The sequence below is a fragment of the Cygnus olor genome, chromosome 2 (assembly GCF_009769625.2).
Source record: "Cygnus olor isolate bCygOlo1 chromosome 2, bCygOlo1.pri.v2, whole genome shotgun sequence".
In the NCBI taxonomy this organism is placed as follows: Eukaryota; Metazoa; Chordata; class Aves; order Anseriformes; family Anatidae; genus Cygnus; species Cygnus olor.
The window spans coordinates 156,693,867-156,716,714 of NC_049170.1; the positions used below are offsets into that span (position 1 = coordinate 156,693,867).

The following is a 22,848-nucleotide window of genomic DNA, read 5'->3' on the forward strand; positions in this document are numbered from 1 at the left end:
GGGAATTTATCACAAATGGCTTTTTCCACATCGTTATTTTAATATATATATATTTTTTTTACACACGTGCGTTTAGCCAAGCAACGACGCCCTAGGTGCCAGCACCGCTGGTGCCATCCACCTAGGTGCCACCCACGAGGTGTGGCCGTATTTTTGGGGTAGAACAGTAACAAAACGCGACCCCGCGTGGCGCAGGGCAGCGGCCCGCCCCTCAGCCCCGGCCCGCCCTCAGGCGGCACCTCCCCGTGAGGGGGCAGCGGGAAATGGCCGCCGCCTCGCCTCCTCCCGCCTCTCCTCCGCGATTGGCGGAGCTCCTCTCCTCCCCGCCCACCGATTGGCCAGCGGCGCTGTCACCTTCTTTCCGTCCCCATTTTCGGCTCTGCGATTGGCTGAGGGCGCTGATATAAAGCCGCCCCTCAGGCCCAGCTGCCTTTTCCTCGCTGGCCGCACAAGGTGCTGTGTCCTTCACACGAAGCTAAGGCCGTTCCACCCCGGCGACTGGCACCGCGCCCCCCACCACCATGGCCTCCGTCTCCGAGCTCGCCTGCATCTACTCCGCCCTCATCCTGCACGACGACGAAGTCACCGTCACGGTGAGTGCGCGGCCCCGGCGCCACAAGATGGCGGCCGGCCGCGGCATGGCGGCGGCGGGGGCCCGGCGAGGGGCGGCCTCCTCCTCCTCCTCCTCCTCCTCCTCCCCCCCCCCCCCCCCCCCCCCCTTCCCTCGGAGCCGACCCCTCATCGCCGGCCTCGTTGCAGGAGGACAAAATTAACGCTCTCATCAAGGCTGCCGGAGTCAACGTGGAGCCCTTCTGGCCGGGGCTCTTCGCTAAGGTAAGCGGGGGGTTGACGGAAAAGGGGCTCGGGGGTGAAGCGACGCTCGCCCCACGTTAATGAGGCCGTGCCGGGTGCTTTCTCCTCAGGCTTTAGCCAACATCGACATCGGCAGCCTCATCTGCAACGTGGGAGCTGGCGGTGGGGCTCCGGCTGCGGCTGCTCCTGCGGGCGGGGCTGCGCCTGCGGGCGGCGGGGCTGCCCCGGGTAAGTGGGGTGCTGGCTCCGGCTGCCTGGGCTGGAAACTGCTGGGTGAAGCCCTGGGTTGAAATGTTCTTGGTAGCTTGGGAGTCAGCGCGCAGGTGGGAGAGAGCAAAACCACGCCTCACCCTTAGTAATAAGGCTGGAGTCATCCTTTGAATTAGCACGTGGGGCTGGGGTTGCCTCAGAGTTGAGGCTGCCTTGTATATTGTCAGGATGTGATGGCTAGGGTGCGCCTGCTCTGTGAAGCCTTCTGGGTTTGATGGGAGTTCTGAAGGCACAGTGCCACTTCCTTGGTAGCAGAAACATCACTCTTCCTGGGCCATTAAGATTAGAGGTTAGAAGAAAATTCTGCACTCAGGGTGGTGAGGCCCTGGCACAGGCTGCCCAGAGAAGCTGTGGATGCCCCGTCCCTGGAGGTGCTCAAGGCCAGGCTGGATGGGGCTTTGGGCAACCTGGGCTGGTGGGAGGTGTCCCTGCCTATGGCAAGGGGGTTGGAACTAAATGATCTTTGAGGTCCCTTCCAACCCAGGCCCTTCTATGATTAGTAAGTTAGGATTGTCCAGGTTTTGCTTCTTAACTATTTTAGCGTGTGACTTTTATGAGTTGATGCAAATGGAAGAATTCTCACCACTTCTTTTTTTCTAGCTGAAGAGAAGAAAGAAGAGGAAAAGAAAGAAGAATCAGAGGAATCTGATGATGACATGGGCTTTGGTCTTTTTGACTAATTAGTTTTGTACCTGCCTGTAATAAAGAAGCATTGAACTGTTTGGTTGTCTCTTAAATGCTGGAAGGGAGCGGATGAAGGCTGGCGACACTACCTGCAGTTCCAAAAACTGCTGCCATTGAATGCTGGCCTAGGGTTTTACTACTCACCATGTTGGGTCCTCACCCACAGCAGCAGCAAAGGCGTAGCACAGCGACAGTTACAGCTCTTAATTGCATTCCCAGCATGTGGATAAAGGTGTAAACGTAATTGCAGTGAGTATGGGATGTGTTCAGGTTTAGCAGAAGTGTTACCACTTGCTGTGCTACCTGTGCTGCAATCAGGAGCTGCTTGTGCAGTGGCCTCCTGGGAAGCAGCAGCACCCCACCAATTCTTAGCTCATGGTACCAGGCAATTGAACCTGCTTGTGAATGGAGTAAGGTAAAGTATTACAAAAATAACATTTGAATTGGGCTTATCCAGAGCACCTGAGTCAAGGTAGGGGAGATCTTTAAATGTGTAACAAAATATTAAATGAAAGTTATGCGTTAATAAAGTGTTCTGTGTGTTTAAGGACTCAAAGCTGTGTTGGAGGGGTGTTCTGCAGCTGGATGAAGGGTGGTAGCGCTACACTGCCCCATCCCACAAAACCCCAGACTTTGTGGGGAAGATGCAGGCGCCTAGGGAAATGAGGTCTGGTCCTGATGGGGGCCCCTGGTGGCAGTAGGCCCTGCAACCCCATTGCTGCTGAGAGCTGCTGCTTCCCCTACCTCCATCAAAGAAACAGCCCTCTGCAAAAACTGATTTTAAAAGTCTAAGGGAGCATAAGTGACACCCTGTAATCACAACTCACGTGGCTGATTACACCAGCTGACTTGTTCCTGTGCTTAGAAATAGAAACAGCTTTACGGAAAATGACTAAAAAAAACTTTGATTTGTTCCCTGGATGCTCACTGTTGCACCTCCTGAATTGACCTTCTGAAATCTCAGGGAAAAGTAGGGAGAGCTCTCCAAGCAGAGAGAAAGTGGAAGGGCTGCTGTAGTAAACACACACAGACCAAAAAAAATAGAGCCAGCCTTTCACTGGTAACACCTTTTTAATAGGTCAAAGTAACTGTACAGTTCATTATATTCTTCCTGAGAATAATTTATATCCCTCAACAGGAAAAAGGGAGTGTGGTTTTTATTTTAACAGAACAGATGGCATAACTGGAAAAACCAAGGAAAATCTAATTACACTGCTCTACTGTAACTCCTCCCAGGCAAGATAGACAAAAGGATGGGTTAGTTAACTACAGTGGGTTTAAAATATTCAACATGGCTTTAATCTGTCTTTATAAATTATATAAAAATGGGGGGCATGAATGGTTACAGAACTCCTCTAAATGCAGCTCTGAATTGCTCTGGTACAAAGCAGCATTTTTGCTTCCAAGGAAAACAAGGTTGCTACAAAAAGAACTGGCACGTTATTCTGGTGAAAAAGACGAGAGTTTTCAGTTGTGTCCTACAGCTAGTTCCAACCAAATGCATCACACATTCACGTAAAAGTAAAAGGCAGGAAGATGAAGAGGGCTTTTAGTTCGTCTTGAAATGACCGACGTCTTGAAAATATAGCTTTTTATTTTCTTTCTCTGTAAATTGTGATTAGCATATTGCGACGTAAGTGTTCTAATAAAAAAAATTCCAGTCTGGATAGTTCATATACTGTGGGCAAGAATTCTCAGCCCTGAGGTTTCCCAGAATTCTTCTTCACAATATCTTTCTCCGCTCTGCTGCTCGAACAGTTCTGGCTCCGAGACTCTGCGGCAGCTCGAGGCTAAGCGTGGCCGACGCGATGGGAGCAAAACCGAATCGCGCTCCGAAGCCGTGATTTCCCAAGGGCTTCTGTACAGACTTCGGCTGCTGCCGACGCCGCTCCTTCAGTCCCAGACCAGCTTGGCTTTGAAAAACTGGGTTAAACTTTTGTCACGGGAGAGAACCGACAGCTGTCAGTCAGCTGAAGCAAGAGTCGCTGGAAAGCCAGGACTGCACTGGGTTAATCCTCGCTGCTGGTGGAAGGTGGAACATCATCCTTTCGCAGGCAGAATTCTTTCAGACTGCTGAAACTCTTCCCTCAGTACTTAGTGCGGTCTGGACTGGCTGATCATTTTCAGTCTGGCTTGATCAATGACATCCAGCAAGTTTTTGGCATCCACAGCCAGAGCGTGAGCGGCCGTCAGCATCTGCTTTTTGTACTCCTGCTGCAGGCTGGTCATGACGTACTGCTGGGCCAGCTTCATCTTGTTAATGAGCTCGGCCAAGTCCGAGTTCAGCAGCTTCTGTGCCATCTCAATCTGCAACAGCAAGACTCGGTCAGCTGTGTAAATCGTTAGAAATCACTCACGACAGAGCAACAGCACCCTCTGCCCTCCCTGAGCGAGGGCATCCCCTCGGGGAAACCCCAACAGCCCCTGCCTGAGGTTTCCCCTTGGAGCTGGAGCCACCAGGTGGAGCAGGTGAAATTGCTACACAGGATGATTCTCTAAGATGGCACGTAACGATTCTCCGGCTTTCTCACTATCACGCTCAACGTTTTGGAGGAAAATGGTTTTATTCCTGACTCTCCTCAACTTCACTGAAAGATCTCAGTCATTTCTTATCCCAAACGAGGCTACTAAGGGATATTTTCTCATCAAAAGCTCCCAGCTGCACCAAGCTATGCTCAATTACCTGTTTAATGACTTTGTGCGCAAGCTGTGTTCAATCAAAGATTCAATCTGTACCAAGACTTAACGCCCAGATGGTCTCCCTGCACTCCAGTTCTGATTTGCTGTAAGCACTGCTGACAATTTTTATTTAAACTGTGCACGTGAGTGCTGTATGCTCCTTCATCCAGTGTGAGCATCTTCACTTGTAAAAACCTACATCCACACAGCACTTAGGTTCTAATAAACTTGATTTCATGAAGAAATCTGAGAGTTCATAGCGCTTACTAAATCCAAATGTGCGTGTGCAAAGAAGGGAGAGCCAAAACACATCCAGTAGCTGAGGGGAACTTGGAAGACAGGGACTGAGCAGCACGCGAGCGGAGCTGTACCCACCTCTCTGTGGGTGCTTGCAGGAAGCACCGGCAGGGTCTCATCTACCGTTGCCAGCAAGGTTCTCAGCGCCAAACCAACCTCCTAAGGAGAAAAGTAAGTAAATAAGGAAATAGAACAGACACGGGACATGGACCCCTGCTTTGATTCCATCACCCCTCTCACGTACACCACGGACATACACCAGACAAAGCTCCAGCACTGTCCGCAGGTTACCCCGCGCAACCACAAAAAGCTTTTCTACTTCCGACTTTCCAGAAAGTTTCCTCTCCATCGCTTGTACCACGAATTCTGTCACTCAGGAGAGAAGTAAAACCCTGATCTCCGAAGTTCCTCCTTACCTTTACCATGGGCACGTACTCCTCTGGCGGAGCTGGCTGTATTTTACTGGACATTTCGATGACTGCTTTCACCAGCCCGGTTACATTCTCATAGACTTTGTCGTTGGAGCGGTCCAGGTTGGCCGTGGGAGGAGGGCTGATTTCCTGCGGCTGAATCTGGAAGCAGAGAGGGGTTGTTGGACCTCCTGTCCCCAGCAGATGGGGCTCAGCAACCTCCCAACCTCCGCAGCCCGCCGGGAAGGGCTCTTGTTCGCAACAGCCACCCTGTCCCTGCTGAACACGCTCGTCCTTGGGGCTGAAGGAAGTTTCCTTCATTTCTGACTAAACCTGATCTGTGAAATGACACTGAGGGATTTTACCAAAAAGTCTCTGAAGAGCTCCCAGTCTAACTCCCACAACAACAACAAAATAAGGTGAGGAATGAGGAGCACGGAGTACTTGGCACATCCACGTGCTTCGCTACCGATGGACAAAGTCCCTTTCCAACAACAGGGTATCAGGTCCCTTGTTCCACAGAGTCCTCTTTTTTCACAGCAAATTAACAAAACCAGTGTCACCAGCAGAGGTGGGACACCCCAAACGTGTTCATCAGCTTGTTTCCCATAGATGAGGGAAAATGCAACAGGTTCCAAGTCCTGTACAGCTGCAGACACCCCAGCTCCCCGCAGCTCTGGGTACACCAAGCAACCCCCTGGGGGAGAGGAGGGTTGAGAAACGCCTCTTTCCTCCTGGTGCCACGGTGGTTGTCCTCCCTGCAGATCTGGGATCAGCTCCCGGCCCCCCACATTGCTTCCAGCCGGTCCCAGCTACAAGAGATGCTTCACTGGAAGCATTCACACCGATGAAAGGACAAAACACTTGGGTGAGGCTTTGTCTAAGGAAGGAGCGCAGGATTTAGAGCATCGGGCTTGCAAGTTTTTTGCATTTCACTAATTGGTTACTGACAGCTGTTACAGAGATTCGGGCTGCCGCATCGATCAGAGAATACTTGAGGAAAAAGAACACGGTAATTACTTCAATCAGCAGGGAAAGGCCGTGATTCTAATTGGATTAAGCGATCGAGAAGTTACAACAGTCCTCTTGCAAAGTCGCATGCAAAGACATTTGGGAACGGGGCACGTACACACGCTCACGCACTGCTTACCCTCCATGGCTATTGTTGAGCAGAATGTGGGGGAAGGTTAAAGAAATTTACCAAAAGAAGGGAAAAAAGAAAAACAATATTAATAAACTCAGCAGGAAAAAAACCAAACAAACCAACAAAAAAAACCAAACCCAAACCAAAACACGTGTAGCAATAAGAGACCAGTTAAAAAGCCTGCAACAAAAACGCATCCTGAACGGTCCCGGCAGTCATTCGGGTTAGCTCGTGGCCCCTCTGTTAGGGAAGCCCCCGTGTGCTGACAACCTGCTGTGCACCCGCGAGGAGGGGGAAGTGCTCGCCATGCGCCCATGCCGACTTTTTACTCAACACATGGGGAAGAGATCATGCAAAGCTCGACAGGAGCAAGGCAGCCTGGCAAATAGCGAAGTGGGGAGTGGAGTAAAAGGGCCTCTGCAGCAGGGGGGGACGCTTCCTGGGAAACCCTGCTCCTTTATACCACAAGCCATCCGCTACCCAGCAGGTGTAGGAAATGTTGCTTTCGCCTTGCTCTTTTTTTTTTTTTAAATAAAAGTCACGATATGAAACACGCAGCCAGGTAACTGCGCAGCTCCTGTTCACGACGGCAGCCACAGCTGGGGTTAGGAATTACCAAGAGCCCGCTCCAAATGCATTCTACCCAACCCACTAAATTCCTATGGCCATAGGACACATGATTTCAGAAAATGGACATCTGCAGTTCTTACTAATCATCATTCTCTTTTTTTTTTTTGTTGTTTTTATAGCTAACATCAACATTACTGCTCTGCGAGCTTCACAAGTCAGGGATTTCCTTCTGTGGACTGGCTGACTTTGCCTCGGTAACTGAAAACTATTTCTTGGTGCCTGCTGCCCTACAGGTCCCCTGGGGTAAGCAGTTCTAATCCTCTCCATTTGTATTCTGCAGAAAAGGGAGGATGAAATGGGAGTCAGAAGTGGGTGCACAGGAAATGGAGTCTGAAATGAACCCCCAAAGCATCTTCAGTGGAGGGCTGCAGACATAAAGTCACAACCTATTACAAAATAATGAGCAGGTTTCTTGAAAGGGCATATGACAATCCAATTTCAAGAAATTACTAACAGGAAAAAGAACAAAACCAGTGCTTCTTTTCCACTGAAGGAGTTATTTAGTACATAAATCTTCTTCATACTGATGTCTTTGGCTGCTCAGGTTTGTTTGTTGTGAAAAGGCTGTATTTCAGAGAACATTGTTTGTGTTCCAGTATCAGTAGTTAGAAAGGAAATTTTAGAGAAGCCAAATTCAGCAACACATCTGTTCCTGCTTTTTTATGTTTTCTGAGGCTTGGCGGCTTGAAAAGCACTGGCACCAGTTGATAATAAATAATCCCACTCGAACTCGCCAGTGCTGTCAATTTATGCTGATTCTTAAATATTCAGATAATCTCAGAACAAAAGTGAGCAAGAGCGAGACAGGCAGGGGCTGAAAGATCGATTTGTGCCAAACACGTTGCTTTGGTGGCCAGTTTGGAACCTCATGGTCAGAGGAACTGCATTTTTTCCTGAATTTTCTCAAAATCAGCATCAGCTACACCTGTGCCTACCGTACATATGGATTCCAATTTTCTACTCTAGGCTTGGCAGGGCTCTGATTAGCACGAGGTTCTCCTTCTGTGAGGAACTGCACTATTAACACTGGCTGTCGTAGTGCAGCAGGGATGGCCCCAGCGTATTTACAGGAGCCTGCACTCTAATGCTGACATCGCTCTCTTCTCAGGAAACGGCTGGAGTGCAAATACTGGTGGCAGCAGCTGACAGAGGGACAGCAGCAGCAGAAGGGGTCCTGCCTGCACCATCTGGTCAGTAACCCCGCAGTCAGACCTTTGGGAGGGTATTTGTCTAGCCACAGAGGTTGTAAAGTAACCTGCGGTGTGTCTACATCATTTCTGGTAGAGTAGTGCTGATGGAGAAGCCCCAGTCAGTATTACATCTAACTCCTGAAAATTGCTAATAGCAGAAATAGCTCCACTGGTTCCCCTCGAGCAGCCCCGGGGTCATTTGTTTCTGATTAGAAAGGTAAACGAGTCCCAAAGGCAGGGAAAAAAAAAACCTGGAGACATGATTTTAGAAGTCACTGACGCTTAAGGACCGGTTCCACTTACTCCAGCTGCAAGAGGAAACAGGGCACAGTTTCACACAGCCCTGCAGCACCTCTCTGCTACACAACTCCACAAAGTTTCATTTCTGGTTTTATTGCCTATTTACTGGAGATGAGACAACAAATACAAAAATATCTCAATCACAGGTCAGAAAGTCCTGACCACACCATTTCCTTTCCCTCCTTGCTCCTCAGAGCCAGCAGGGTTTTGGGAATCGTGGTGCTGCAACAAGAGCTTCTGGGAGCATCACAGCTCAGACGTGTTTCGCCTCTATGTGACTGAGGGCCTGGACACCGTGGTAGTACCTGAGTAACTGGGGATGGATCCTGGGTGTGCTGAGCTCCTTCCTGCTCAGCAGAACTCCTGAGCAGGAAGGCTGGGTCCGTGTGAGAGAGATCATACACCTGCCAGACCAGAAATAAGCTCACCTGAGAAAGATTCTAGGTGAGGAACGTGCTGAATCAGTTCTGGAGGATATGAACCAACCAGTTAACTCCCTGGAGAGCTGCCAGCGCGAGACAACATCTACTTGGGAAGTTTAGTCACTTTTGCTTTCCATGGTCTCTCCTTCAGGAACAGCTAACTATCTCTGAGGGGCAACGTTTCATTTTCTGAAACGTGTGCTAGTTTAATTTCCGTGTGATACCGAGCACTGTACCTTCACGCCTTCGTTGTAGCTGTCCACAGGGCTGTTGAGGCTTGCGAGGCTGCCCAAATGGCCGGGGGCTCCGGGCCGGGGAGGTTTCTTTGGCGGAGCTGTGTGATCTGGTGAACAAAATCTGCATTTTAGAGGACCAGCGCATCAGATGTACCTGCATAATTCTGGTCTGTCAACATTACAAAGGCTACTCCTGCTTTATTCTACTGCCAGAGGAGCTGTACGTCGTAACGTCTTACAGAAAATCCACTGTTTGCGTGGGTTACACGTTAATCTGTGCTTCTATTCAAGAAAAGCAGAGACAAAAAAAGGTTGTGGAATTCATCAAGTCTCCCTGTAATGAAGAGGACACGGCCATTTTAGTAAGGTACTTCGAAAATCCCCCTGTGGGGAACCACCTACTCACTCAGGACACCTAACCCAGAGCTGAGAGGCGCTTACCACCTCTACCAGTACCCCAGCTGAGTGCCCTGCATGCTGTGTGTCTGGGAAATCAGGCCTCTTCCTGGCAGAAGTCCTGGGCATGACTCACTTTAAGACAGAGAAACCTAAATTTAGTCGTCTACCTGTGCTTTACATGTCTGAACTCCACACACAGTGGAGTCCTACACAGTGATTCAGCTTCCTCTAGGCTTCCCAGCTGTTGAAACACCTTCTTGGATTTGTTGACTATGTCTCCGGGAATTTAAGCACTGACTGCACCGAAACATCTCTGTGTGTGGTTATCTGGAATCGAATCCAACCTTGTATGGAAATACTGGAAAGCATCTTTGTTCACTATTGCTGCTACAAGACTTGTAATCCAGGATTCAAGGGGACATTGTATGATTGTACAATTTTACTGCTTACCTGGTTTCCCCACCGGCTGATATATGTGCTGGTTACCAGCCTATAAAATAAAATACACGTTTATAGTAGTTAGTACAGCGCTCACGATTTCACTAGCAGAATCTTAACCACCTGGAAATAGCCAGTTCTCAGCCCACTTCCCAGCAGTTAAAACACTTCCATATTCACCATAATCTCTTAATTACATTATTTGTCCAGTAAGGAAAGTTATTTTCATTTATGTTGTAGTATTCACAACGGCCCTGCCCTGTACATGACAGTTTATCCCTCACTATTAATCAAATGCGGTGGCATATTTACAATATCTTTTGCTCTCCATTCAGGGATCAGTCATGGTGCTGATGAAGGAATTGCAGTGCAGCACTTAGAGGACTATTTCTGCACTGGGGAATAGCATCAATAAAGGTAACAGAACTTCTGAGCTGTGAAGCTCTTAATCAAGGTCAATTTGCTTATTCGTTTGGAAGTATTTAATGATAGATTCAAGTGAATTTCCTTGGTAATTACGTTTATACAACCTTCAGGCCAAGAAAGATGAAAATCTGTTTGGTCACAACCAAATTAATACTTTATGCAAAACTTGTCACACAAACACACAAAAACGTTACAATCAGAACAGACACATTTTATGCACGTGTATCTGTGTAAAGGAGTTTCCATTGCAAAAAAAGACACTGAAGACAGTTAGAACTTAATACGCCCAGTAGTAAAACATTTCAAGAAGGCATTCGTTTACAAAGACCACTTTCTGCAAAGCCAGAGTAGCTCTTTGCATCAAACCTAAGGAAGCTGCTTTTTCAACATGCTAAAAATGGCAATAAGAAATCCCTGAGCTCCCTTTTAATGGTGTGAAAACACAGTAGCTGCTTCAGTTCGACTTCAGCTCTGGATAATGCTATCACAAAGCGCTGCCTTAAAATGTTAATTCACTTCCTTTTCTGATCTTTTAAGCACGGTTTTTGAATCTCTCACATTCTCTATTTTCAGAAACACACCCAGGTAATAGGGACAGTAGCAGTACACCCACTATTCCTCAGCTTCCAACTTCATAGCCACCTCCTTTCAGCGCTAACACAACCACAGCTGTGACAAATCAAGCACCTTCCTTGCCCAACAGCATGCAGAAGGTCTGCAGGAGATCCTCTAAACGGACCTGAGAAGCTCCCATCTTGCCAACGGGATCACCGTCCCGTTAACAAACCCGAAGGACACTCACCATTTCAGTTCAGCATTTATTCAAAGTTTTGGCCTGGCGTTTTTAGAAATTAATGTTAGGGTTTTAAAATTGCAGGCAGATCTGACAAGGCTTCTGTGGTTAGGGCTGCCCAGCACTTCCTGAGGCCTCTTTTGAGCTGCTCAAAACTTTTCCCAATTTTAACTGCAAGAACTGAAAATTCCCACGCTAACTCTACTTCTAGCTCATTTCTAGCAGTTTGCTGTGGAAAACTGTGGCCAGAAGCAAAACGTTCAGGATGTAGGGTCACACAAAAATATATTGCGTGGGGAGAACTCCTAAGAAAGATGCCAAGCAGTTCCCACAAGTTTCATAGATGATATTCTAGCAGGAGGAGGAATCAAAGCTCCAACGTCCTGACACTCTCCTGCTGTTACCACGTCTCTCTGAAACCCATCGGCCGATCATCTCACACACAAATCCATCTGCTCTCTGCTAGCCCCATCGCCATCAGTTGTGTCACTGACTTTGTGAACTCTGCTATTTCAAATCTGAGAACCCTGGGGGGAAGAGATGGGGGGAGAGGGAAAGGAGGCTTAGTTCACTGAAAGAGTTTGTGCATTTTTCCTTCCAGAAAATTATTAAAAATATGTGTTGAAAGAAATGTGAGTGAAGTCATACAGCCAAGCGCACACCCGTTCCAACTACCACCATGACTAACCTAACAAAAACTCACTCGGTGGGAGGACTTCAATGACACCTCAGTGATCGGGATCCTACACTTGCCACTGCCACAGAAATCTCTGTGTAATGCTGGGCAGTTGTTTAACCTGAGTTCTCCTACAAATGACTACTTATTTCTCATCCTCCCGATAAGAAACTGAGATTGACTCAGAGCAGCATCAGACATTTCCCACTGCAAATGAAGTCAGAGTTACATTTTAAATGTATTAAGAACTCTAAGAATGCAAAATCAAACTCTGGAACTGAATTAAGAGTCTCTTGTAAAACCCGTTTTGGCAACGCTCTCGTTTTTCTTCCCACTCTTTCAAGTGGGGTGTGAAGTTGTCCCACCTCATCTGGGAACCTGGAACATCCCCTACAGGCAGTTTGGGATCGGGGTGTTGGATTTTTCCTTCTAACCCCAGGCAGTCATGTTGAAATCACAGTCAGAGAAACCAGCCTGCCAAAATGAGCTGCGCTTTTAGGTGGCTGTCAGTGGCACGGAGTTTAATCAGACCTCTGACGTGATTTCAAAATCTCCTGCTAATTTCTTGCAGCACCTTCACGAGTAGCACAAAACAAAGTAATACTTCCACTTAAGAGTAAGTAAGTAAATAGAAAGATGCAACGACAGCAAGACAAAATGATCATTAATAGTCTTCTTCAGGTTCACAGAAAAATTCTTAGCAGCTTCCAAATACAAACAGCTATCTCTGGAGACCATGCTGCAGCGTGCCATTAATACACTCATCTGTGACTGTGCTTTGGCTGCAAATGCAGGAAGAGCCCCTGCACTCACAGGTAGTGAAGAAAATACAGAAGCCACACTATGACTTTGGAATTGCATCCCAAACGGTCGCGGAAAGTGAATTTAAAATACTAACTTCGAAGAAATGCTTTAAAAGGTGATCCCTGGAGACAAGCAATGGATGAAGCACCAGGTTTCTATCAGTAACGGTCCCTGGCCTGACCCCCCTCTCCTATCTGCGTGATTCAGAGATTCCGATGGCAATTCAACGATCGGGGAGATGTTTTTAGTTAAACAGACGGCAGTGAAGCCAGTAAAGAAGAATACCGCAGCTGCAGCTGTTGTCTGACAATAAATGAATGGCTGTGGGGTTTATTCCATTTGTTTCAGAGCGGATCAGTTACCCTAAACAGATTCCTGGGTAATACAACAGTAACATTTACATTCCTGGTAAGAAAACCCTTCAGATATTTAAACAACTGCTGAAGTTATTTTACCCCTGCTTCCTGTTGATAGAAGTTTCAGAAAACCATCGACATTTTTAAACGAAAGGCCCAATTAGACACCGCACAAGCTTTTAAAAATAATTGCAACATATTTGCAGAAGCATTTGTTTCGACAGCAGCTTCGAGGGGCAAGAAAACAAGCCCCAAATCCTCCCAACTGCTGCACGAACAGCTCTGCCACGGCTGCTGTTCCCACAAAAGCTGAGCTTCTTGGAAACCTGTAGAAGCGTGTAATAACAGTGGAAACATTTAGCAAAAACCTTCAGTCATCTCCCACAATCACGACTGTACAGCGTGTACTACCAGGAAACTGCAAAAAGGGCTGGGAGACGAGAAGATCCCACACATACTTACTGGGCCCTGGAGACCTCCGTCCTCGCGGTCGATGCTGCCCCGGGAGAGCCGCACGTCGGGTTTCTGCAAGGAAAATTCACAATTTCATTGCTTTGCTTACAGATTCACGCAACATAGGCTTAAAACCATCTTAAAAACAGGCAAATACTCTTGAAAATGTTTCGCTGACAGATACAGATGTCATTTAATTCCCCTCCCTACACTGCTGCAGCTACGTGCTCCTGTACCGACAGCTACCAAAATGCCCGGCAGGCTTCTAGACTGCTTCTCAGCACACGTGTAAAACAGGCTTTTTGTAAATAGTGATAGTACCGTTTCCCCAGCACAACACTGGAAAACCTGCATTTTCATTTTCTCAAAGGCAAACGTTGGGTTTTTGACTTGTTTTCCTCCCAACAGCACAATTTCAGCCACAGGATGAGGAACGCTGCGCATTAATTCCTGTTTCCTGCTCGGGAAGGCTTATATGTACTTGGCTGCCTCGCCAAGCCTGCGAACGGGGCCAATTACTGGAGCTCTTTAAACACTGCTTTTGGGTACAGAGATCTAATAAAGGCGCCCTGATGCACTGGTCTCCAGACACAAGCGACAAACAAATGAATTTCTACTTTATCTGCTTTAAGAAACACAAGGCTTGATTGTTTTACCAACTCATAATAAGACTGCCCCAATTTTTTGTCATAGAAATTGTCCCTTTCCCTCACCTCCCCCCCCAAATCCAGGTAAGTTATACTTATTCTCTGAGGACAACAGGAAGCACGTGAAAAGATAAAGGAAGAGCTGATGTGCGACAAAGGGTAACGCTGATCTGCAGCAAAATCTGAGTGCCTTTCCGGCACAGAAAAACTAAGAATTTGTCCCCAAAACACTGGCCTACAAGACTGGATGAGGAGTTCATTAAATTCAGGAGTTCATTAAAATGCACACCTACGTCTGTGCAAATACAGCCTCTTTCCTAAGTCTGAATGCATGTATACATTAAATTTATGTAGATGCAGAATGAAGTTATTTTACTGAGAGGAACGCAGGCATGTGAATATGGACGGCAGGTACACTCACTCCATGAACGTGTTCTTTCAGGGTCAGTTTTGGGGGACAAATATACCGTCTTGTTGAAAGCTACTCAAGATCCCTTTCCTTCCTTCTTTCTAAAAGCACTAAAGAATAATTCCAATTCCCATATCCCGCTAAATGACCCTAAAAGCCATCAGGGTAGGCAGATCAATATGCTACCATTGATCTTTTATCATTAAAACACTCATATTGTGCTGGCAGCCCGCATCAAGGGCTTATTCTTTGGGTTTTCATTCAGTCCTTCACAGATGGAGCAAGGCCCAGTCAGAGACAGTCGCTGCCTGAAAGAACTTGCAGATTAAAAATAGACAAACAAAATTAGACAGGGAAATATTTAACCCCTTCTTGAACGTGAAGAACCAACACAGACAAAATTGAGCAACTTGCTCAATGTTTCTCTGAAAATTTGCGACAATTTTATAGTGAAACCTACATCGATGAACCTCCAGTTTATTTCCTTTGTGGTGATGATGATTTTTCTTCTGATGGAAATCTCATTCGATATGGATATGTCAGACATGGCAGTAGATATCAAATGACTGTGATTCTCATGGTATTTTTTAGCTAAATATTATTTAAGTACATGACTGAATTTCTATCACACTGATGTTCACAATTTATCACTTTCATTTCTAGCCAGAGAAGTGCCCAAAGTCTTTGGAAATGGCTGAAGGCTACTTTATTAGGGGGTTCTTCCATGATCCTTGCATTTTTAGCAATGTACTACTCCAGAAATGCCAGACTCCAAACATAATGAAATATTTAGCATTTTAGATGATTCAGAAGCACAACGTGCACACAAGACCGAGTAACACCTTTCTTTCCAATATTAAAAGGAGCAGAAGAACGAGAAGTTACATTTACAGACACAATTAAGCCTTGTCCCCTCCTTGTCCTATTAACAATGTCCTACAACCCAAGGCACCACCAGCAGCAAACGTACGGCGTGCAAGTGAACTTCAGGACATTGCACACATGAACCTCACACAAACACCTAGCTGCAGTCTAAGAACTGTTGCACAGGAAGGGTGTAAATACACAGAAAATATTATTAAAATTAACTCAACGAAGTTGTGTTGGACTAGCCCTATGCAATCGAAGCCATTGAGGGCATTGATGTTGCCCAGGCATCTCCAAGAACCTGAAAATGAAGATACCAAGTACCAATGGGTCCGTGAGCAGTTTGTACCACTACACAACACATCGGCATCTTAGCGATCTGCACGTTCACATTATGGATGGAAAGACTGAAAACCTTTACTGCTACCTAAACACAAGCACTTTTAACCACTCTTCTCCAAACACTCTTCTCCCTCTACCCCACCAAACCCCCAGTAGTTAGGTACACAAGGAACAAGAGAGAAATATTCAACATACTTCTATGCCTAATGACTAACAGGAGGCACAACTATATTTCTAACATTAATCAGTAAACAATATTCTGATTTATTCATTTGTATAGCTATGGAAATTTCAGAGGACAAACAATTTTATAGTAAAGGTGACAGCTAAGATCAAGCTCTCCTTTTACTTTTAAATATAACTTAACAGGAACTCTTCTAAGTGGCAAGACCTTTAATTTTAGCCCCCGATGCTGGCATTACATTGCAACGTGTGGCTGAATTTTTCATACTGAGCTCTTCCAGATATGTTTCATGCACCAAGTAAGCCTCACACCAAAATTCACCTGCTCCATGCTTTATGCGTTTATTTTTATGCATTTCTCGAACTTGTTGGAGCACAAGCAGTGCTCCCAGGTGTATATATAATACGTCAGGGGAAAAATCCTCAAGCTATAATTTTGGCTGTGAAGTCTCCCAGATTGAATGTAACAAGCAAGACGTCTTAGTAAGCCATGCCTAGAAGCACCCTGCTTAAACTCTTGTGTTGTCTCTTCATTTCAGAGAATGAAGCCTTTGGGAAATGGGTGATTTATGATTTCAGATTTTTCTGAAAAAGTTTCTCACTTACGAGGATATTTTTTAGTACAGTGACCGGCCATGGTGACAAGTCATCCTCAAATGTGTTTCATACTCGTCATATTATGGGACTGCCTGAACACACAAACTTTATTTTTTTTTATTTATATTTTTTGGTGAAAGCAGCAACTTTACCAGACTAAAAAGTTTAAGCAACGTCTTTTCTACTTACTATTGTATCCATTACAGATATATATTCCTGGTAGGATTTTATCAGAATCTTGCAGAAAATCAAAGCCCTGGAAAAGTAAATGGCTTTTTTTCCCCCCCTAATAAATAGTCTACTATCTGAAATCTTTGGAAACTTTAAGAGGACTTTTCAGACAGGATGCATATGTTGACAAACTGGAACAAAATCTATTTTATTTCCAGAATTCCCAGTCACTCACTAATAAAAGAACATGTATGTCTTGGCGTTCTCAAGACATGCCGAATTGTAACATCTCAGTGGGATTTTCTCAGGCTAAAAATTAAAATCTTATTTTAGCAACAGTTCACATCAATTATACTTGAATTGCAGTTCTCAGTGTCAGAATAGGACAAATACTAAAACCACAACTATGTGGGAATTTCAGAAAAAAAAAAACAAAACCAAATACGATAAGGAAACTATGCGAGTTATTTCTTCTAAACATCACAGGAAAGAGCTCTAAATTTCTCAGCACAATGCTGTTCTATCTGCTGCGGAGTCACTAAAAGGAGTGTGCAAATACATCTTTATTTTATATAATTAAAAACAATGCCACATACCGTCAATACAACCACAACAGAAAGGTTCAAGCTGGAAATTAAATTTAAATGGGGAAGAAATTCATGGAGATGTCCCAAAAGAAGCAAATTCCTCTGCAGAGGACTGCTTCAGAGATGGCCAGCTACAGTATAAGAAGTTACAGCATAAAAATCACAAATTTCACTATGCTGTTGTACTTAGAATGTCACCTTGAGAAGATAACAGCGTGACAATTTCTGTCCCACAACTTCTGCTAAGCCAACTAAGAGCTGTCAGTTAAGCATGGCATCACCACCACCACTGGCTTCTTAACTGTGGTTACAGGCGGATTCCCCTTTGGGGCCAAACTCTCTATTAAAATACAGAAGATGTGCTCTTCTAGAAGCAACTAAAAAAAATCAGGACAGTTCCTGGCAGTTCCAAACTTCTGCCAAGACGCCAAAATCAAAGGATCCTCAGAGGGCTTTTTAAAAATTATTTTAACTCAATGAATTAACTGATTTGCTTTTAAAGTACTTCTACACGTGAGATCAGGGCTGGAAGATTAACATTTACGTACTGTGGCCCTGATGGAGTATCTCAATCCTTCGATCCTGATTTTCTGTGCACACACACTGCAAAGGGAAGCCAGCAGGCTCGACATGAAGTGCAAGTATCTCAGGATGCGCGCCAGACTGCAGGGTAACGGGCCAAATCTTTTAGTTACAGCGAGCTGTCAGGCTATTTGTCATCATGGAGCTCTGCTTTTAGGGGTGGAGGCTGCTCATTCAGCTTCTACATGCTTTGCGCTACGTAAGAGTAAAACCTTGATCAATTTTTGTAAATCTTATTTTTTTAGAGTGGAAATACCCAGATGGATGAAAAATAATATGAAAGTGCAGAACGAGAGATTCGTGTACTTCTTGTGATACTTCCTGCGGGAATGAGGTAACCACCCAAACATCCTAGGATATAAACGAGTGAAAATCTTGTGGACTGCAGCACCTAAAGGACTGTACAGCAAGATTCCTTGCTCAGAAAGCCAAACAGAATTCCACCTGTTTAATGCAATGTTTGTGTGGCAGCTATCTGACCCATCTGCCTTGCACAGACAGCATCTTCTGTGGCTGCCTGCACCACGTGTGAAACGCTGCAATGCTTCGTCTTTGCTTCGACTTCTTCAAAAATAATTCACAGATTTCTGTCTCCTTCCTAGAGGTACTTCGTCCAGGACAGCATGAAAAATTGCAGGTTTAATCGGTGTCCATTAAACACCTAGTGTGCAGCGTCCCTTCTGCATCAGGTGATGGGACGGGGTGTAGTCCTGAAGGAAACAACCCTCCCCACCTTCCCTGTTCTCTTCTTACCTCCCAGTGAATAAATTTGGTTCAATTTAAAATTTAAGATGTTCTTTACTGCTCAGTTTTTACACAACAGATTTATTTTTATTCAGGAGCTTCCCATGAAGAGAGATGTTTGTTTTCTCTTTTTCCAGCAGGATCTCAGAATTTTGGATTCTATTTAAGACTGCAGCTTGCGAACATTTCTATCTCCTCTCAAGTACCGACTGGTTGCGTGTTCTCAAAGGACCAGTTTCAGACAAACTGCTTACACAGATAACATCCCCTCTGAAGACTGGTACATTTCCATTTCAATGCCACTGCGATTTTGTTCTTCATCTGGGGTCTCTCTTCTAGCACACACAGCATCAGCGCTGTTCGTACTTGTGCTAACATGCTTTGAGTTGTATTTTGTCTTTGTAGAAGCAGCAATAAATTTTGAGTCACGAGCGTGTTGCTGTTACTCTAGGGAAATAAAAATTGTACTAACAGAAACCCCAGCAAGGCCCTTTCGTCTTGCAGTGTCTCACATTAAATGATTTGCAGTTACTCCTCCGTGAGTCCAATCCTCAGTGGTAGAAGTGTGATATGCTGTAGGAGTCTGAAGGCTGTGTAAATAGGGGCTGCTTTTGAAAGCAGTCAGTTTAAACTAAGTACACTAGACTGCAGTTACATAAGTTAAAAATTAAATTCTGGCTCTCCTCTCTCTATTGTTCTCTGTGCTCAAAGGGAAAAATATTCTTCTGAAACCTATAGCAGGGAAGGGAGGGCCACGCTTCAGCCAAACAATGTGACCAAAATCTAAAGGTCAGTTTTCCTGCAGAAAGCAGGAAAAGCAAGTGAGAGACATGACATTGACTTTGAGAGAGCAAGTTGCTCTCCTCCTTAAACCACTTGGAGCACAATTAGGGAAGTCCCTTCTCCTGAGAGAAGAAATGTCACCTCTTTACTAGAGGCCATGGGACAAGGAGTGTGTGTGTATACTATATATATATATATATAAAATAATATATATATTTCTACACTGTATGTAGTTTGGACTCTCCTGTATAAACTCTGGATATTCTTCAGGAAAAGTGCAAGGCCTCAGGGAGTGCCTCCCCTCAGCAACTTTTCTAACATCTTTATTTTTTCAGGGCTAACCCTAGAAAACCATGCTCCTTTTCCATGAAACACCCACCTATAAACTGAAGCTTCCTCTGACATGTATCATGCTACGGGTTCAAATACACCCTGTGGCTATCGTGGTAGCTTGCTCAGCTTTTGACAGTGTGTAAATGTGTAATAGGCATTCAAATGTACCCCCAAGTCTGTATGGTCAACATGTTAGCACAGGAGGACAAAACTCTTATGAATTCCAATTCCCCATTTTGGCCATTTAAGTTCACACTTACTTCCTCTCAATCTTTCTCTGCTTTTTGCCTTTTTAACTTTCTAAGGTTTACACCAACCAAATTCGGTGCTGGCAAACTGCAGAGCTGTAGAACTGCTCACAAGTTCATAGGTTTTCCTTTAAGCAGGATGTGGCAGCAGTGATGGTGTCTCTCCAGCAGTAAAGACTATTAGAGGCCAAAAGAAAAATCAATGAGTCCCTCCTCAGGCAGCAATCTGTGGGATGGTGACCTGGGACCGCATCCTGAACCTCAGGACCACATCCTGATGGTCCTGAGGCTGAACCAAAGCAGAATACCAAGCGCTACGATTAATTATCACCTGTCCTGCAATGTCAAAGGTCCCACGTAACCTAGTGCCACCACCTGAAGTCACAAATGCCTCATTCTCAGAGGCATTCTATTAAAAGGCATCCTCAGGAGCAATATATTAATCCCTCAAAAAGTTCTTGACAGTGATTTAAGTTTGAATCCACAATTTGACCTACTAAGCTTGTGAAAATCACAAGCAATCAGTGCTGCTCGAGACTGGAAAAGAGAATGCCTAAATTAGGCAAGAATTTTTCCTTTCCCCTCCCTCTCTTCAAGCTTGCAATAAATTGGACAAAGCAATCTGGGTTCAGTGGTTTCTCTACCATCATCCAATGGCAAGCTGCGAATTCCCACATGTATGTACAGAGAAACAAGTCAAAACCAAGCTGTTAATCAACAGTAACAACTCTAGCACAATTTGGATCATGGCTAGAACATGTAATGAGCATGTGGGCATCACCAGTAGCTCTCAACAGCACGTAGAGATTTATCCTTTGTTGTCTCCATGCCAGGGGCTGTTGTGAACAGTTCTGGATACTGCATCAACTAAAACCCTGACAGAGGAAGGTAATGCAACTGGCAAGGAACTAGGTCTCAGTAACGCTGTCTACACACAAGATCTGCTCTCCATTCCCTCCCACAGGCTTCCTGTAGAGTAAAGCATAAATTCTTATTCGCAAGGAACTCAATGTACTGGCTTCAATATCCCTAAAAGACATTTTCTCAAGCTCTGTGGGACAACCATAGCCAGTGAACTTTGATGTCCAAAGTACAAATAATTCATCTGTACAACAAAGACTTCCCTGGAGGCCTGCTCTAGACAGTGCAGAAAACTCTTATAGAAACTGTCTGCCGTTATCATCATCTGCTTTAAATACACAGCAAGTTTATTTAAACTTACCTCCCCTAACAAACCTAGGGCACCTGCACTTATACAAACATGTTTTGTACCTACAAACAACATACAAAGCTTCCAAAAGAAAACATTCCTTGAAATACACTTAAGACCAAACATGTGACTGGTATTTGTCACAATCCATATCACACCACTGTCATTTATTCACCTGCCAAGGGAGGCTTCTCAGCATGAGCCTATACTGGGTAACATGCTACTAGCATCTTCTGCTGCATCTGTAGCCAACAGTCTCGAGTAGCAGAATTTTAACACTGAACTTGAATTTTGACAATAAGGAAGCCAGAGTTGAACTCAGAAATGTACATCAGTGGCTCTGACAACAAGAAAACCTGGAACTGCAGAGAAACAACAACAGAAGATGCCATTACCAAAGCATTTGTGCTTTTTCCTGGCGACGCTCAGAGCTTTTCCCCCACCTCACAGAGCTCTCTTTTTAAATTATTTCTTCCCACTGACGTGTCTCTTTATTCCTTCGGTGCAAGACTGCTTGCAAGTCTTATTACAGTCAGGGTTGCTAGATGGCTGAAGGTTATCCCTTTTTTAGGGGCAGAGCGTGCACAGATCTATATCCTTAAGAATAAACACGCAATCTTCAGATGGCCACAGAACCCACAACTTTTCACACATAAATACTTGACTGAATCAAGTGAGACTCACTAAAAAAAAAATATGTTTGAGGCACCTGTAACACAGGACACACTTCCTAGCTGAACACTTCAATTAAGGACTTCTTCCAAACCTGCATTTTGGAACCGACTCCTGTGTTCAGTAAATATTCTCATTTCACAGAAGCGATCAGTTTTAGCAAGCTGCAACGAAAAGAGTCAAGAAGCACCACGAAACAAAATTTTACCAGGAATCGTTCCTCCTTTTCAAGCCAGCGTTGATCTTCTTCCATCTCTTGTTGTTGTCGTATCAATCTCTCCTCCATGAGATGTGTGGGTAGAACCTGCCCCATTCCTCGTATGTCCAAAGTGCCTGAATCCTACAAAACCGAGTTAAGTTTATGCAATCTCAAAACCACTGACAATTTGTGAAAACAGCTGCAAGAACTTACAGATTATAAAAGAGTGGATTTTTAAAAGCCCCAGCGCACAATAGCAATCAAGCAGAGTTCCTCGATCTGCTTATAAACTGAAGCAGGTCATCAGAAGAAACTCCTTCCAACTGCAAACATTTTATTTGCCTTGCTCCTAATCACTGGAACCAAAAAGATTTGAAAAATCCTGTTTTATTTTTCAATAACGTTGTCACTTCATATGCTGCACTTCAAGTTGGACGACAATAACATTTATCAATTTCCTTTTCTTGTGCAATAATGCAACTATCCACTTGTTAAAGCTGCAGGATATGTTTTACCCAAACCAAATACCCTTTTCTGTTTCAGCTGACACTTGTAAATCACGTCATGAAAAGACTTAATGGATTTTTTGAGCAAGCTTTTATGTATGTCTTTAGCCTACAATACTCTATATGTGATATCCCAACGCTGTCTTGAAATCATTAGCAAGTAATGTATAAATTAAAATTTTTAGAGAAGCCGTGGTGAGTTTGCAAACTAACTTCACTGAGGCTGTCTACAGGTAACCAACTTCCCAAGCTTTTGTGAAAACTTTGGCTGTAGCTTATTAATACGAACTTGTGCAAAGTATTCACATGCTTCCACCAATACTTTAGTTTAACTATGTTGTGCTTGAA

At 44.9% G+C, this 22,848-nt stretch overlaps 2 protein-coding genes and 1 long non-coding RNA gene across 16 annotated transcripts in view; 2 read left to right on the forward strand and 1 right to left on the reverse strand.

Moving 5' to 3' along the window:
- Positions 1-391: 391 nt before the first annotated feature.
- On the forward strand, positions 392-1,805 carry RPLP1 (ribosomal protein lateral stalk subunit P1). The gene is made up of 4 exons (XM_040547372.1): positions 392-593; positions 760-834; positions 924-1,041; positions 1,684-1,805. Exons 1-4 carry the CDS (start codon positions 522-524, stop codon positions 1,761-1,763), a joined length of 345 nt encoding a protein of 114 aa, XP_040403306.1. The 5' UTR covers positions 392-521; the 3' UTR covers positions 1,764-1,805.
- Positions 1,806-2,825: 1,020 nt separating this feature from the next.
- The window catches only part of PTK2 (protein tyrosine kinase 2), a 203,894-nt gene continuing 183,871 nt past the window's right edge, over positions 2,826-22,848 (reverse strand). For 9 of the 14 annotated variants that reach the window (XM_040547367.1, XM_040547366.1, XM_040547365.1 and 6 more), the window contains 8 exons: positions 22,004-22,135; positions 13,430-13,492; positions 9,925-9,964; positions 9,076-9,182; positions 6,304-6,312; positions 5,160-5,315; positions 4,822-4,902; positions 2,826-4,074 (listed from right to left, as the gene is read on the reverse strand). In XM_040547367.1, coding sequence (XP_040403301.1) covers positions 3,862-4,074; positions 4,822-4,902; positions 5,160-5,315; positions 6,304-6,312; positions 9,076-9,182; positions 9,925-9,964; positions 13,430-13,492; positions 22,004-22,135 — 801 coding nt within the window. In that variant the 3' untranslated portion in view covers positions 2,826-3,861. The remainder of the gene's footprint in view (positions 4,075-4,821; positions 4,903-5,159; positions 5,316-6,303; positions 6,313-9,075; positions 9,183-9,924; positions 9,965-13,429; positions 13,493-22,003; positions 22,136-22,848) is intronic. The other 5 variants (XM_040547368.1, XM_040547364.1, XM_040547362.1 and 2 more) reach the window with 1 other exon arrangement.
- Positions 5,322-21,997, forward strand: LOC121064998. Its single transcript, XR_005816853.1, has 3 exons — positions 5,322-7,170; positions 10,248-10,329; positions 18,051-21,997. It is a non-coding gene; the product is annotated as an uncharacterized LOC121064998 (long non-coding RNA).

What these genes read in the sequence shown, in the direction of transcription:
- RPLP1 (XM_040547372.1), top strand. Translation starts at nt 522, where the DNA reads ATGGCCTCCGTCTCCGAGCTCGCCTGCATCTACTCCGCCCTCATCCTG. An exon ending in ACGACGAAGTCACCGTCACG is followed by an intron (nt 594 to 759) that starts GTGAGTGCGCGG and finishes GCCTCGTTGCAG; the next exon opens with GAGGACAAAATTAACGCTCT. An exon ending in GGCCGGGGCTCTTCGCTAAG is followed by an intron (nt 835 to 923) that starts GTAAGCGGGGGG and finishes CTTTCTCCTCAG; the next exon opens with GCTTTAGCCAACATCGACAT.